This window comes from Vespula pensylvanica, chromosome 20 (assembly GCF_014466175.1).
Source record: "Vespula pensylvanica isolate Volc-1 chromosome 20, ASM1446617v1, whole genome shotgun sequence".
NCBI lineage: Eukaryota > Metazoa > Arthropoda > Insecta > Hymenoptera > Vespidae > Vespula > Vespula pensylvanica.
Genome location: NC_057704.1, coordinates 91061 through 102062, shown reverse-complemented (window position 1 = coordinate 102062; position 11002 = coordinate 91061). Strand labels below are relative to the sequence as shown.

At 32.8% G+C, this 11002-nt stretch overlaps 5 protein-coding genes, 1 long non-coding RNA gene and 1 other non-coding gene across 13 annotated transcripts in view; 5 read left to right on the top strand and 2 right to left on the bottom strand.

Annotated features, from left to right (window-relative positions):
• Positions 1–2435, top strand: part of LOC122635937 (regulator of chromosome condensation) — a 2570-nt gene extending 135 nt beyond the window's left edge. Inside the window, exons 2-6 of one of the 2 annotated variants that reach the window (XM_043826674.1) lie at positions 93–176; positions 600–940; positions 1067–1433; positions 1544–1816; positions 1930–2435. In XM_043826674.1, coding sequence (XP_043682609.1) covers positions 93–176; positions 600–940; positions 1067–1433; positions 1544–1816; positions 1930–2120 — 1256 coding nt within the window. In that variant the 3' untranslated portion in view covers positions 2121–2435. Of the gene's footprint in view, positions 1–92; positions 177–560; positions 941–1066; positions 1434–1543; positions 1817–1929 lie in introns of both variants that reach the window. The other variant, XM_043826673.1, reaches the window with a different exon arrangement.
• Positions 2436–2767: 332 nt separating this feature from the next.
• On the bottom strand, positions 2768–3961 carry LOC122635949 (mitochondrial import inner membrane translocase subunit Tim10). 3 transcript variants are annotated; one of them, XM_043826687.1, is made up of 2 exons: positions 3684–3961; positions 2768–3463 (listed from the first exon to the last, which is right to left on the bottom strand). In XM_043826687.1, exon 2 carries the CDS (start codon positions 3288–3290, stop codon positions 3000–3002), a length of 291 nt encoding a protein of 96 aa, XP_043682622.1. In that variant the 5' UTR covers positions 3291–3463; positions 3684–3961; the 3' UTR covers positions 2768–2999. The 3 variants fall into 3 exon arrangements, with proteins under 3 accessions (XP_043682622.1, XP_043682623.1, XP_043682624.1); XM_043826688.1 differs by having other exon boundaries at positions 3688–3961; XM_043826689.1 differs by lacking the exon at positions 3684–3961 and adding an exon at positions 3550–3669.
• LOC122635944 (28S ribosomal protein S28, mitochondrial) lies at positions 3939–4982 on the top strand. Its single transcript, XM_043826683.1, has 3 exons — positions 3939–4452; positions 4529–4650; positions 4721–4982. Exons 1-3 carry the CDS (start codon positions 4039–4041, stop codon positions 4899–4901), a joined length of 717 nt encoding a protein of 238 aa, XP_043682618.1. The 5' UTR covers positions 3939–4038; the 3' UTR covers positions 4902–4982.
• A 565-nt stretch (positions 4983–5547) lies between these two features.
• LOC122635940 (superoxide-generating NADPH oxidase heavy chain subunit C-like) lies at positions 5548–7080 on the top strand. The gene is made up of 4 exons (XM_043826677.1): positions 5548–5702; positions 5741–5778; positions 5917–6084; positions 6194–7080. Exons 2-4 carry the CDS (start codon positions 5776–5778, stop codon positions 6857–6859), a joined length of 837 nt encoding a protein of 278 aa, XP_043682612.1. The 5' UTR covers positions 5548–5702; positions 5741–5775; the 3' UTR covers positions 6860–7080.
• LOC122635951 lies at positions 6163–7810 on the bottom strand. 2 transcript variants are annotated; one of them, XR_006328807.1, is made up of 4 exons: positions 7683–7810; positions 7377–7534; positions 7255–7291; positions 6163–6530 (listed from the first exon to the last, which is right to left on the bottom strand). It is a non-coding gene; the product is annotated as an uncharacterized LOC122635951 (long non-coding RNA). The 2 variants fall into 2 exon arrangements; XR_006328806.1 differs by lacking the exon at positions 7255–7291.
• Trnai-aau lies at positions 7425–7498 on the top strand. The gene has a single exon. It is a non-coding gene; the product is annotated as a tRNA-Ile (tRNA).
• Positions 7811–7964: 154 nt separating the features above from the next.
• Positions 7965–10894, top strand: LOC122635932 (methylcrotonoyl-CoA carboxylase subunit alpha, mitochondrial). 3 transcript variants are annotated; one of them, XM_043826659.1, is made up of 10 exons: positions 7965–8147; positions 8212–8275; positions 8341–8725; positions 8791–9125; positions 9236–9298; positions 9389–9532; positions 9619–9828; positions 9916–10410; positions 10487–10672; positions 10752–10894. In XM_043826659.1, exons 1-10 carry the CDS (start codon positions 8083–8085, stop codon positions 10851–10853), a joined length of 2049 nt encoding a protein of 682 aa, XP_043682594.1. In that variant the 5' UTR covers positions 7965–8082; the 3' UTR covers positions 10854–10894. The 3 variants fall into 3 exon arrangements, with proteins under 3 accessions (XP_043682594.1, XP_043682593.1, XP_043682595.1); XM_043826658.1 differs by having other exon boundaries at positions 9236–9532; XM_043826660.1 differs by lacking the exon at positions 10752–10894 and having other exon boundaries at positions 9236–9532; positions 9916–10300; positions 10460–10666.
• Positions 10895–11002: the final 108 nt, after the last annotated feature.

Here is an 11002-nt window from a genome sequence, read left to right as displayed (position 1 = left end):
GCAATATTAAAATTGCCTTAAAGACTACGTGTAACAGTCATGAGAAATATTTTAAAAGAACATTTATCAACATAACCTAAAAAATGTTATAGTGCCGCCAAGGAAAGCCACTAAACGAACCGCCCAAGCTCCTCCGGCGGGACAAAAGAGGTCCAAGCAGCAAAAAAAAAAGCAAGGTAAACATTTCACCTTTTTTTCATCTTGGCAAATTTCAAGTTTCACTTTTATTTATGTCGATAAAAAAATTCGAGAAGTAAAGATAGAATGTACTCCTTTAACTGCTAGGGTATCATCGCATTTTTTTTTTTTTGTCTTTTTATTATATCACGTCTGTTTAATTGTATTTCACGTGAGAGTTTCTTCCAAAATATTTAAATCCTTATCATGGAAAAATCACTAAAATTCCTTTTTCATTCATGATTTTCCTTTTTCTTTTTTATTTGTTTCTTTATTTTCTTTTTTTGTCTTTTTCTTCTCATTCCTTTCTTCTTTGGATTTCACAAGCATATACAGTATAACGACCTAGATGCAAACTATCAAACTTCTCTCGTCTTTGGCAGATTTAACGTTGAAACCCAATTTACGCCAATCTAATACAGGCGGTGATATACTTGCGTTCGGACAAGGCGATGTCGGACAGCTTGGACTGGGAGAAGATGTCATTGAAAAGATTCGTCCGGCGACTATTCCTGGATTTCAAGATATCGTAACCATAGCAGCAGGCGGCATGCACAATGTTTGCCTGAGACAAACCGGGGAAGTGTTAACGTTTGGATGTAACGACGAAGGAGCTCTTGGAAGAGATACGTCCAAAGAAGGCTCGGAGACTATTCCAGGTTTCGTCGATTTACCTGGTAAAGCCGTTCAAGTAACAGCCGGTGACTCCCATAGCGCTGCATTACTAGAAGACGGTCGAGTTTTTGCGTGGGGTTCTTTTAGGGTAAGACTCTAATCTCTGTTCTAAAAGAGAGAGAGAGAGAGAGAGAGAGAGAGAGAGAGAGAGAGAGAGAGAAACAGAGAAAATGGAATAATAATAAATAAAAGAAAAATTTTCTCATGATTTTAGGATTCACATGGCACTATGGGATTGACGCTAAAAGGAAATGAAAGACTTCCAATAGAATTATTACCTAATGTTAAAGTAGTTAAAGTAGCATCGGGTGCTGATCATTTAGTATTACTTAGCGAATCTGGAAATGTATATACTTGTGGTTGTGGCGAACAAGGTCAACTAGGACGAATAGCTGCTAGAACGGCTAGCAGAAATAGTCGTCATGGTATAGGGCCCTTGTTAACACCCGGAATAGTTGAATTTAAAATTACGAAGAAATTAGAATTCGATGATATATGGGCGGGTACATATTGTACATTTTTAAAAGAATATAATAAAGGAGACATATATGTTTTTGGTTTGAATAATTATTATCAAATTGGTAAGTGCTTCTTGTATCGGGCAACGTTTACACTCACAAAGATTTATAACGTACATACCTAAGTTTACGATTGTAAATTTGCAAAGAGATTTATGAGAGAATTCTTTTAGGTTTAAGTGAGCCTGCTACTCACTTTCATCCACGAATATCGAAAACTTTTAGTGGGAAAGTATGGAGGCATATCAGTAGTGGTCAACATCATACTATCGCTTTAGATGATATAGGTCAAGTTTTTGTAATGGGTCGTAAAGAATACGGTCGTCTCGGCCTTGGACCTAACTGTTCAGACGCTAAAGAATTAACTCTAGTTTCTGCTTTAAGTTCTATGAAATGTATCGATATTTCGGCTGGTAGTGCACAATCTTTCGCAGTAACGGAATTAGGTATAATGATAATAATGATAAACCCACTTGTAACACCAAAGTATTTTAAGACAGTAGTACATGTTAATAAGAGGTACCATTTTTTCATACGGGATACATTCTGCCGATTTTAGGAGAACTATACGCGTGGGGAATGGGAACAAGCGGACAGCTAGGCACAGGAGAGGAAGAAGACGTAGAAGAACCTGCACTAGTTAAAGGAAAGCAATTAGAAGGCAAAACGGTAGTACGAGTTTCTGGTGGTGGACAACATACATTAATTTTAGCGATAACTCGCCCAGTGAAAGACAAAACTGCGGGTTAATTGAAAATAATGTAATATTTGCATATATCATCACACATGTGTGATAAAAGCTCGGACAACGAAGGACTAAAAATGTGTGTAAATTAAATGTGCCTAACAACTTTACGACGAAAACGAGGATATGGTTAAGATAATTTTCTCAATGCATTATAATTTCATCGTTGATACAAGAGAAATTTTGAGATTTATATATATAATGCATTGCTGTCAGAAATTAAATCATTGTTTGTCATAATTATTGGATTGACCTTTGATTTTTTGTTAGTTTCTCTATTTACAAATGTGTATTGCAGAAATAAACTTTTCTACTATTGATTTATTTATATATATATATATATATATATGTTCGTGCGCGCGCGCGTGTGTGTGTGTATGTATGTACATATATATATAACTTCTCCTTCAAATTCTGCACAATATTGTTTTTAAAAACGATGATTTCTATGTTTACAAATCTATTGAGTGATGTTACGTAACAATCTCAAACATGATGTCAATTCAGATTTTGAAATAAATTTGTGTTTATCAATAATTTATACATGGGATATAAATTTTCAATTATCAGATAATCAAATGTAAAATATTCTATTCTATTAAAATCTGTAAAATAATGAGAGAGATAAAAAATTATTGTTTCTTAATAATCATTATTTCTAAAGTATAACTTTATTTCAACAATTTGGTAATTAAATACAGAGTTGTACTTTTTTTCATCTTTACCCTAATATGCATGAACTACAATAACTTAATGCTCCGACTTAAACAACAGTTAAAGTATGACAACGCGCTGTCCGTTTGCATCCAGAAGAATGGAAAATTCAGTAAAAATTATAAATAATTATAGCACCGTCATTCTGTGAAAAGTACGTGACACGTAATTTAACTTGTCTTTGGTTGTTCCGCTACTTTGTTTTTCATAAAATTATCTTCTTGCATAGAAATTTGTGTGAGCTTCTTTCCTATACGTTCGTGAACGTCTAAATATTTCGCTACGCAACGATCTAGACAGATTGATTCTCCTTTTCCCAATTCCGGTTCAATGTATTTTGGTGGAATACATTTTCTATGGCATGCAGATGTCATACGATTGTACATATCGGACATCATTTCTATTTCCAAATCTTGTACCAATTTCAATTTTTCTTCGTCTAGTTGCGGTAGAGTTGCCATATTTTCTTTGTCAATTAAATAGATAATCAATATAAAATAGTTTAAGTAATTATTCGTCTATGGTATTAGTCGTCCGCATACGCTGCCTTGCTTTCATAGTCTCATACCTTTTAGATTCTATAGACTTTCTTGATAGTGCAAAGCTATATATTCCTAGGGAAACTACTATAGCCCTGCAACAATGATTCAATTATAATTATAAGCGTACAAGAAATACCTAATTTTTCGTAATATCAGTTAATAAGATTTAAATACACACGTGGAAACGGAAACGTTCGTTCTTTCGTGTTATAATAACTTTTCGTTCATTTAAGGTTATAACTGACACAGTACATCTGACTCACCGTTAAAAGTTATATTTGGAAAAGCTAAAAAAAAAATTCTTATACGCACCTACCATCCAATAGCTATTTTCTGATGTGGTCCTAATTTCATAGTTTTGGTTTTTAAAAAATGAAACGAACTCTCAGGAAAAAGCAAGCCCAACCGTACGATCGCATGAACCATACTGAACAAATACTCACCGTATTTTTACCGGCACCTACCAACCGTTATCAATTACAATTTCTATTTTTATTAAAACCCTAGCAGCGTTACAGTATGACCAGAATTGTAAAGAGTCCAAAATAATCTCATATGAATGGAACTTAAGGCGACAAAGAGACACCCATATAGTTCTCTAGTAGAATCAAATATAACCTATAAAACTTAATTCAAAGGGAAAAAATTTTGTCCGCTATTACAAACGATGCAACGTATTGAAACATTGTGGAAACAATTACGTTTGATCGATGCCTTCGGAACGAAACGAACGTCTATAAAATTGTTCAGTACCGAGAAACCACCGGACGACAACATCAAAAAAGCTAAGGACGTGAATACCGAGATCAAAGAAATAAAACCACACGAAGCTACTGAGAATAAATTTTCGAGTGAAAAGGTAAAAAATGAGTCTGACGAATCGATTGAAAATCTATCGTCCATATCGACCTCCGATATCGAATCGAATAGAATGGAGTCCGACGAGGATTTAACACAGCCAGAAGTAAAGCTGAGCGGATTTGCGGAAACGTTTAAAAAGTTTTCACAAATCGACGAACCTAAAGAATCTGAAAAACTTGTCACATTCGCTACCTTACTGCGTCGTTCGGAGTTTATGAACGTATGTTATCTATATTTAATTACTTTAAGACCTATAGTTACATATTTATTTTCTATTGCGAACAATTATATTACAGTTGGGAGATCCGGAAGGGAAAAGGGTCGTAGGAAAAATATTTAAAACTGTAAACAACGATTTGTACATAGATTTTGGATGGAAATTTCATTGCGTATGTCATAGACCTTTAAAAAATGGAGAGTAAGTATTTAAGTCATATTTATTTTATTACAGAGTAAACAAATAGATTTCAACTAAAAATTTATTTCAGATTTTACGTTAGAGGCTCATCGGTAATTTTAAAGATAAAGGATCTGGAATTGTCTAAGAGGTTCCTGGGCTCGACCAAGGATACTACTATTTTAGAAGCAGATTGTATACTTTTAGGTTTGTTACATTCTCCATTAAAAAGAATTAATACTCGATCAGAAATTTCCCAAGTTCAACAATAACTTGATGTCGGTTAATTATTGTATTATCAAAGAGATACTGTAAGATTAAAAAAAGATTAAAAAAATGTTTCTATGATTCAACCTACTGTTAGATTACCATACGTCTGTGCATTTAAAAACATAGATCATAAATATATAAAATAGATGGAATGTTCAATGCCTGGAAAAACACAGTATTGTAAAATGGTTCGCATCGAGGTGTGGCGCAATCCTTGATCGATTTTGACGAACAGTTTCGTTATAAAGATAAATAATAATTTAATATTATAAGAGAGTAAAATGGATCTTCATACGCAACAACTTCCATGTGGGTCTTATCTATTTATATTACTTTCGGTATAACGTGTATCGCAACTAATATCGAATTAATGGCTATTTAAATAAATTTCAGCTATATGTATAGATTCAACTAGAAATAAAAAATATAAATTTCGTACAATTAACAAATTCTTTACAAGAAATAATAATCCGTATGTTCTTTGCTCGCTTTTGGTAAATGTGCCATTACTTTCCGTCACGAACATACCTGACTGTTAGGTTACGCATAAAGGAGACCTAACCTACACAACTTACGCACTGTACGTACGATAGGTGCATACTGGGAACGTTCTCCTATTACGTTTGTACCTCACATTATAGTTCATATTTTGTCCGTACCTGTCGCTGAAGTCACATACTCTCGAAGCAAAAAGTGAGGATAGACCTTAAATGCGAGATATTTGTACAGCTTGTAATGTGCGTATTATAACAGTATTTATTTAAAAAAAAAATATTTCCTTGTGATAATACAATATATATATATATATATATATATATATATATATATATATACATATATTTTTTGCCATTAATCTATTCTGTTTCTTACACAAACATGGTGAGTTAATTATTCTTACAAATACTTGATACGAACAAAATAATTTCCGTACGCTTGTGTTTGTGATTGTGTGTTTATGTTACATGCGTAATAAGTCAACAATTGTTATTCTTTGTAACGCTTAATATTTTTTTACAGGATTCTGTTTGCTGCGGATGTCAAGGAATAGTTTCGAACGAGAATGCAAAAAATATATTGAATGATGATTTATTAATTGAATCTTCAGATTATATTGATGCAGGTTCAATAGTCTGTAAGAAAATAATTAAATTATATGATGGAATCGAATTATTAACAGGCTATAAAGTTAGTAACTTAATTTTGTTTATTTATGTGTATATACTATGTGGCTTATAAATATAAATTTTATATAGTACATAGTAATCGGATATCATCGAAACGTATTTATTTCAAGGTTCCCAAGGATCTAAATTCTGCTGTTTTATGCGCATCTTGTTGTCAAAAGATAGAATCCTTCACGGTCTTTCGAATGCAACTCTTGGATACGTTTGAAAAACGAACCAACTATAATAATTCTGAGAATATATCCAAATCTATATCTAATTTAGAATCGTTACAATGTTTGGAGCATCAAAAAAACAGTTTAATTATGGATAAAATTACTGATGTTATTGTTAATAAAATTCCGAATAATTATAGGTTATTAGAACCAAAAATTACAGTCGATGACGGTATCGATGTAATCGATAATAGTATACCCTTAGAATTAAATAATTCATTGAGCGACGAATCTGAAACAAACGATTCTTTAGGAAGTAATAAATTGTCAAACGATCAAGAAAATAATAACCTTAATGATTCAGATTATTCAAACGAAGTTCCAGATATTAATCATTCTAAGGTAGCATTTTCGAAAATACAAGACAATGATATAGAATCGGAAGTTGATATCTATTCTGGAGAGTATGACGAGGTATTGGAATTAGATGTACAATGTAAGAATGATGATATAACGGATTCGGAAAATTTTTCTGAATCCGAAGCAGAAATATATGATTATGAACCTATTGGGAAAAAAATTAAGAACTACAACGCATTGTCATCTGCTTTACTCTTCTAGCATATTCATTTATCGTAAATTTCACAAGACAGTGCTTTCGCTTTACAAGTTGTATCAGAATCTTTTATCGCATGCTATTAAAATTATGTAAATGTTTGTGTAATATACTAACAGTCTGTATGTATATAATTTTGAGATATTCAAAGTATTAGAAAAAGTATCGTATTATAAATTATTCTTAAAGAATACATTTATAAGAAAATAAATTGTTTTTATTCTTGTAAACGATTTGATCCCTACCTTTATATATACACCAGAGTAAAAAATTTATAATAACCGGATCGATTAAGATAGTTGTAATCTAATGATTACAGTGCAGACGCATTTATTTCGTTCGATATCGATACGCAAAAAGTGTTAAACAGTAAAATAACCTTTTTTCTGGAAATGCTTACTTGTGTTTATATTTAATTTGCCACTATTTTACAAAACCTAACGGGAAAAAAAATTGTTAAAAATTACTCATAAAAAATCATTTTTCATTATAGATAAGATCGTATAAAAAATTTTTTCTTACAGTATACAGCGAAGACAGACTTTTACCGCTGCGAAAAGCTCTCTAGTCGGCCCATTAGCTCAGTTGGTTAGAGCGTCGTGCTAATAACGCGAAGGTCGCGGGTTCGATCCCCTCATGGGCCAGATTATTTTTTTGCTATCTTAAACCAATGATAAGATCTATAAAATAAATGTGACACTATAAATATAAATGAAACACAGTTATGCAGTAACTGGTATTAAATGCGATTGTAATATTTCTTCATAAAATTATATAGTATACAGATGGTATATATAAACGAGCAATCTATACAAATCAGTGTATTACCTAGAATGAACTTTGATAACCCAAATGGTATTACTCGATAACCTCTCACAAATACGTTTGATTGTATTTTCGAAAAATAATATACTGAAACGATGAAGTGATAATTATATATATGTATATATATATATATATATTCGCGCGCGCGCGTGCGTGTGCGCGCCAAGGAATGATACGAGAGCATATAAGAAAATAAACAAGTCTAAATCTTGTTTTGCGTCTTCATTCGTTCGAATGGCTGCATCGACAATAATATAAAAATCATAATATATAAAAATCATAAAATATAAAAATCACGATGACACGAATCATGTAAACAGACATAAGCATTTATCGTTATTACGCAATGCAAGAACTACGATAATTAGGAGATTTCCAACTAATATCCAGTGCGTTCCATGTTATGCTGCATTGTATAGCTACCAAAATCATGTATCGCTCTAAAAAACTTCAATTTCTATTTAAAAAGTAAGAGATTGTTTGGTCAATTTTTTTGTATAACACTATCATGTAATTATTATTTTTTTTATAGAAATTTGTTAACCTCGAAGGCGCGTTCGTACTGCGAAACTACGCAACTGGCAAAAATCGACAAAGTAAGATTCAATGTTATATAACTAGTATAATCATATTTATAAAACATAATTGTTTTATATCACAGATACTCATTGCAAATAGAGGAGAAATAGCGTGTCGAATATCGCGGACAGCCAAACGATTAGGAATAAAAACTGTAGCGGTGTACAGTGATGTAGATAGAAACGCGATGCACGTGGATCTTGCCGATGAAGCGTATTGTATCGGACCGGCACAGTCTAGTCAAAGTTACTTGAGGCAAGATAAAATAATATCTGTTGCTAAACAAGCAAAATGTCAAGCGATACATCCAGGGTATGGTTTCCTTTCTGAAAACGTAGAATTTGCAGAACTTTGTCAAAAAGAGAATATAATTTTTATTGGACCTCCTGCAAGTGCGATAAGAGATATGGGCATAAAAAATAAATCGAAGGAAATTATGGCCAAAGCCGGTGTACCCGTCATACCAGGTACGTTCGATAATCGCAAGCAAAACGAAGAGTACTTTATACTACATAATATATTTTATTAACAGGCTATCACGGAGACGATCAATCCAATGAAACTTTATTATCAGAAGCCAAAAAGATCGGTTTTCCATTAATGATAAAAGCAATACGCGGCGGAGGTGGTAAAGGTATGAGAATCGTTTTAAATGAAAATGAATTTTTGAATGCTCTGGAATCCGCGAGAACTGAATCACAAAAAGCATTTGGAGATTCAGCCGTTCTCTTAGAACAATGCGTCGACAAACCAAGGCACGTGGAAGTACAAATATTCGCGGACAAACATGGCAATGCAGTTTATTTATTTGAGAGAGATTGCTCCATTCAAAGGAGACATCAAAAAGTGATCGAGGAAGCTCCAGCTGTATGTAACGATGCGTATTATTATGAAAGGCGATATTAGTTAAATATTAGATAACCATAATTATATTAATAGAAACAAGTTAAATCTCATGTTCTGGATATATCATGCAGCCTGGTATATCTCAAGAGCTACGATTGGAATTAGGCGAAACGGCTGTCCGTGCTGCAAAGGCTGTAGGTTACATTGGAGCTGGTACTGTAGAATTTATAATGGATCGAACTAACCATAAGTTCCATTTCATGGAAATGAATACTCGTCTCCAGGTAGAACATCCTGTTACAGAAGTAATTACAGGATTAGATCTTGTGGAGTGGCAATTAAAAGTAGCCGCTGGTGGGGTGCTTCCTCTCGAACAAGAAAAAATCCATCTTCGTGGACATGCTTTTGAAGCTAGGATTTATGCGGAAGTAAAATGTTCAATTTTAAGTCATATAACATTTATTAAATAACAATAAGTTTTATCTTCTTTTTTTTTTTTTTTATCTCGTGGCAGACTCCAAGAAATAATTTTCTACCTGGTGCAGGAAATCTGTTCTATTTGAGAACTCCCGAGACATCGGAAACCGTTAGAGTCGAAACTGGCGTTAGGCAAAATGACGACGTGCTTGTTCATTACGATCCAATGATAGCTAAATTAGTGGTTTGGGGATCTGATAGAAATGAAGCACTTAGAATTCTTAGATCGAAACTTTGCGAATACAACGTGAGTTTATAAATTTTGGGTAAAAAATATTATAATAGATCAAAAAACTGTTATTGCTATTTTGAGTTAAAAATGAAATGTTTCCAGGTAACCGGACTTGATACGAATATTGAATTTATTAAAGATTTATGCCTCCATCCAGATTTTCAAAACGGAGAAGTTCATACGGGTTTCATAGCGGAAAATAGTAAAAAGTTATTCCCAGATTTACGTGTTCCTAACGAGACGTTAATTCAGGGTGCCATTGCACTAATTTTATACGAGGAAATGAATGCCTTAAGTATATCTTTAAAAACGAATAATCCCTTTAGTCCGTTTGCTACGGAAACCGGACTAAGACTTAATCATGTTTTAAGTAGAACATTCAACTTTTCTGTTGACAATAAGAACATGGAAGTGAATGTAAAATATATTGAGCCAGAAGTATTTTCTATGAGAACCAACAATATTGGACCATGGAGGAGAGTAATCGGTACATTGAAAAAAATAAATAATGCGTTAGAATTAAATACAGAGATAGACGGAGTAATTAGGAGAGCAAGAGTTACAAAGCTTGGAAATAGATTGCACTTATTTACTAATGTAAGTTGATGAATCAGTTTTGAAAGAACGTATAATCGTTATTATACAGATTGGACGCTAGAAATTATTTTTCTAGACTCGAGAGTGGCAATTGAATATAGCGAATCCTAAATTTCTATCCGAACTCACGAAGAACGTACAACTACAACCTTCCGCGGTGGTCAGTCCTATGTCTGGTATAATAGATAAAGTATTTGTTAAAAGAGGTGATAAAATTGTACAAGGTGATGCATTAGTTGTTATCGTTGCTATGAAAATGGAAGTAAGTTCATTCGATTAAAAATTATAAAAGTATTCTCTTATAAAAGTATTCTCCCACGATTCATTGTCATTTTTTGTAGCATCTAGTTAAAGCACCCGTGGACGGAATTGTCGAGGATGTTTTCTGTACGGTTGGCGACAAAGTTTCGAAGGATGAATTGGTCGTGAAACTATCGGAGTGAATTGTAATATAAAATAAAATTTATATATTTCTTGAAAAAAATTTAATTCAAAAATGAAATATTTTGTTACGATAAAATTTAATAAAATACCATTTGAAGATACTACGCGAAGATATAATAATTATACAAGTGCGAACATCAGTTCGAGC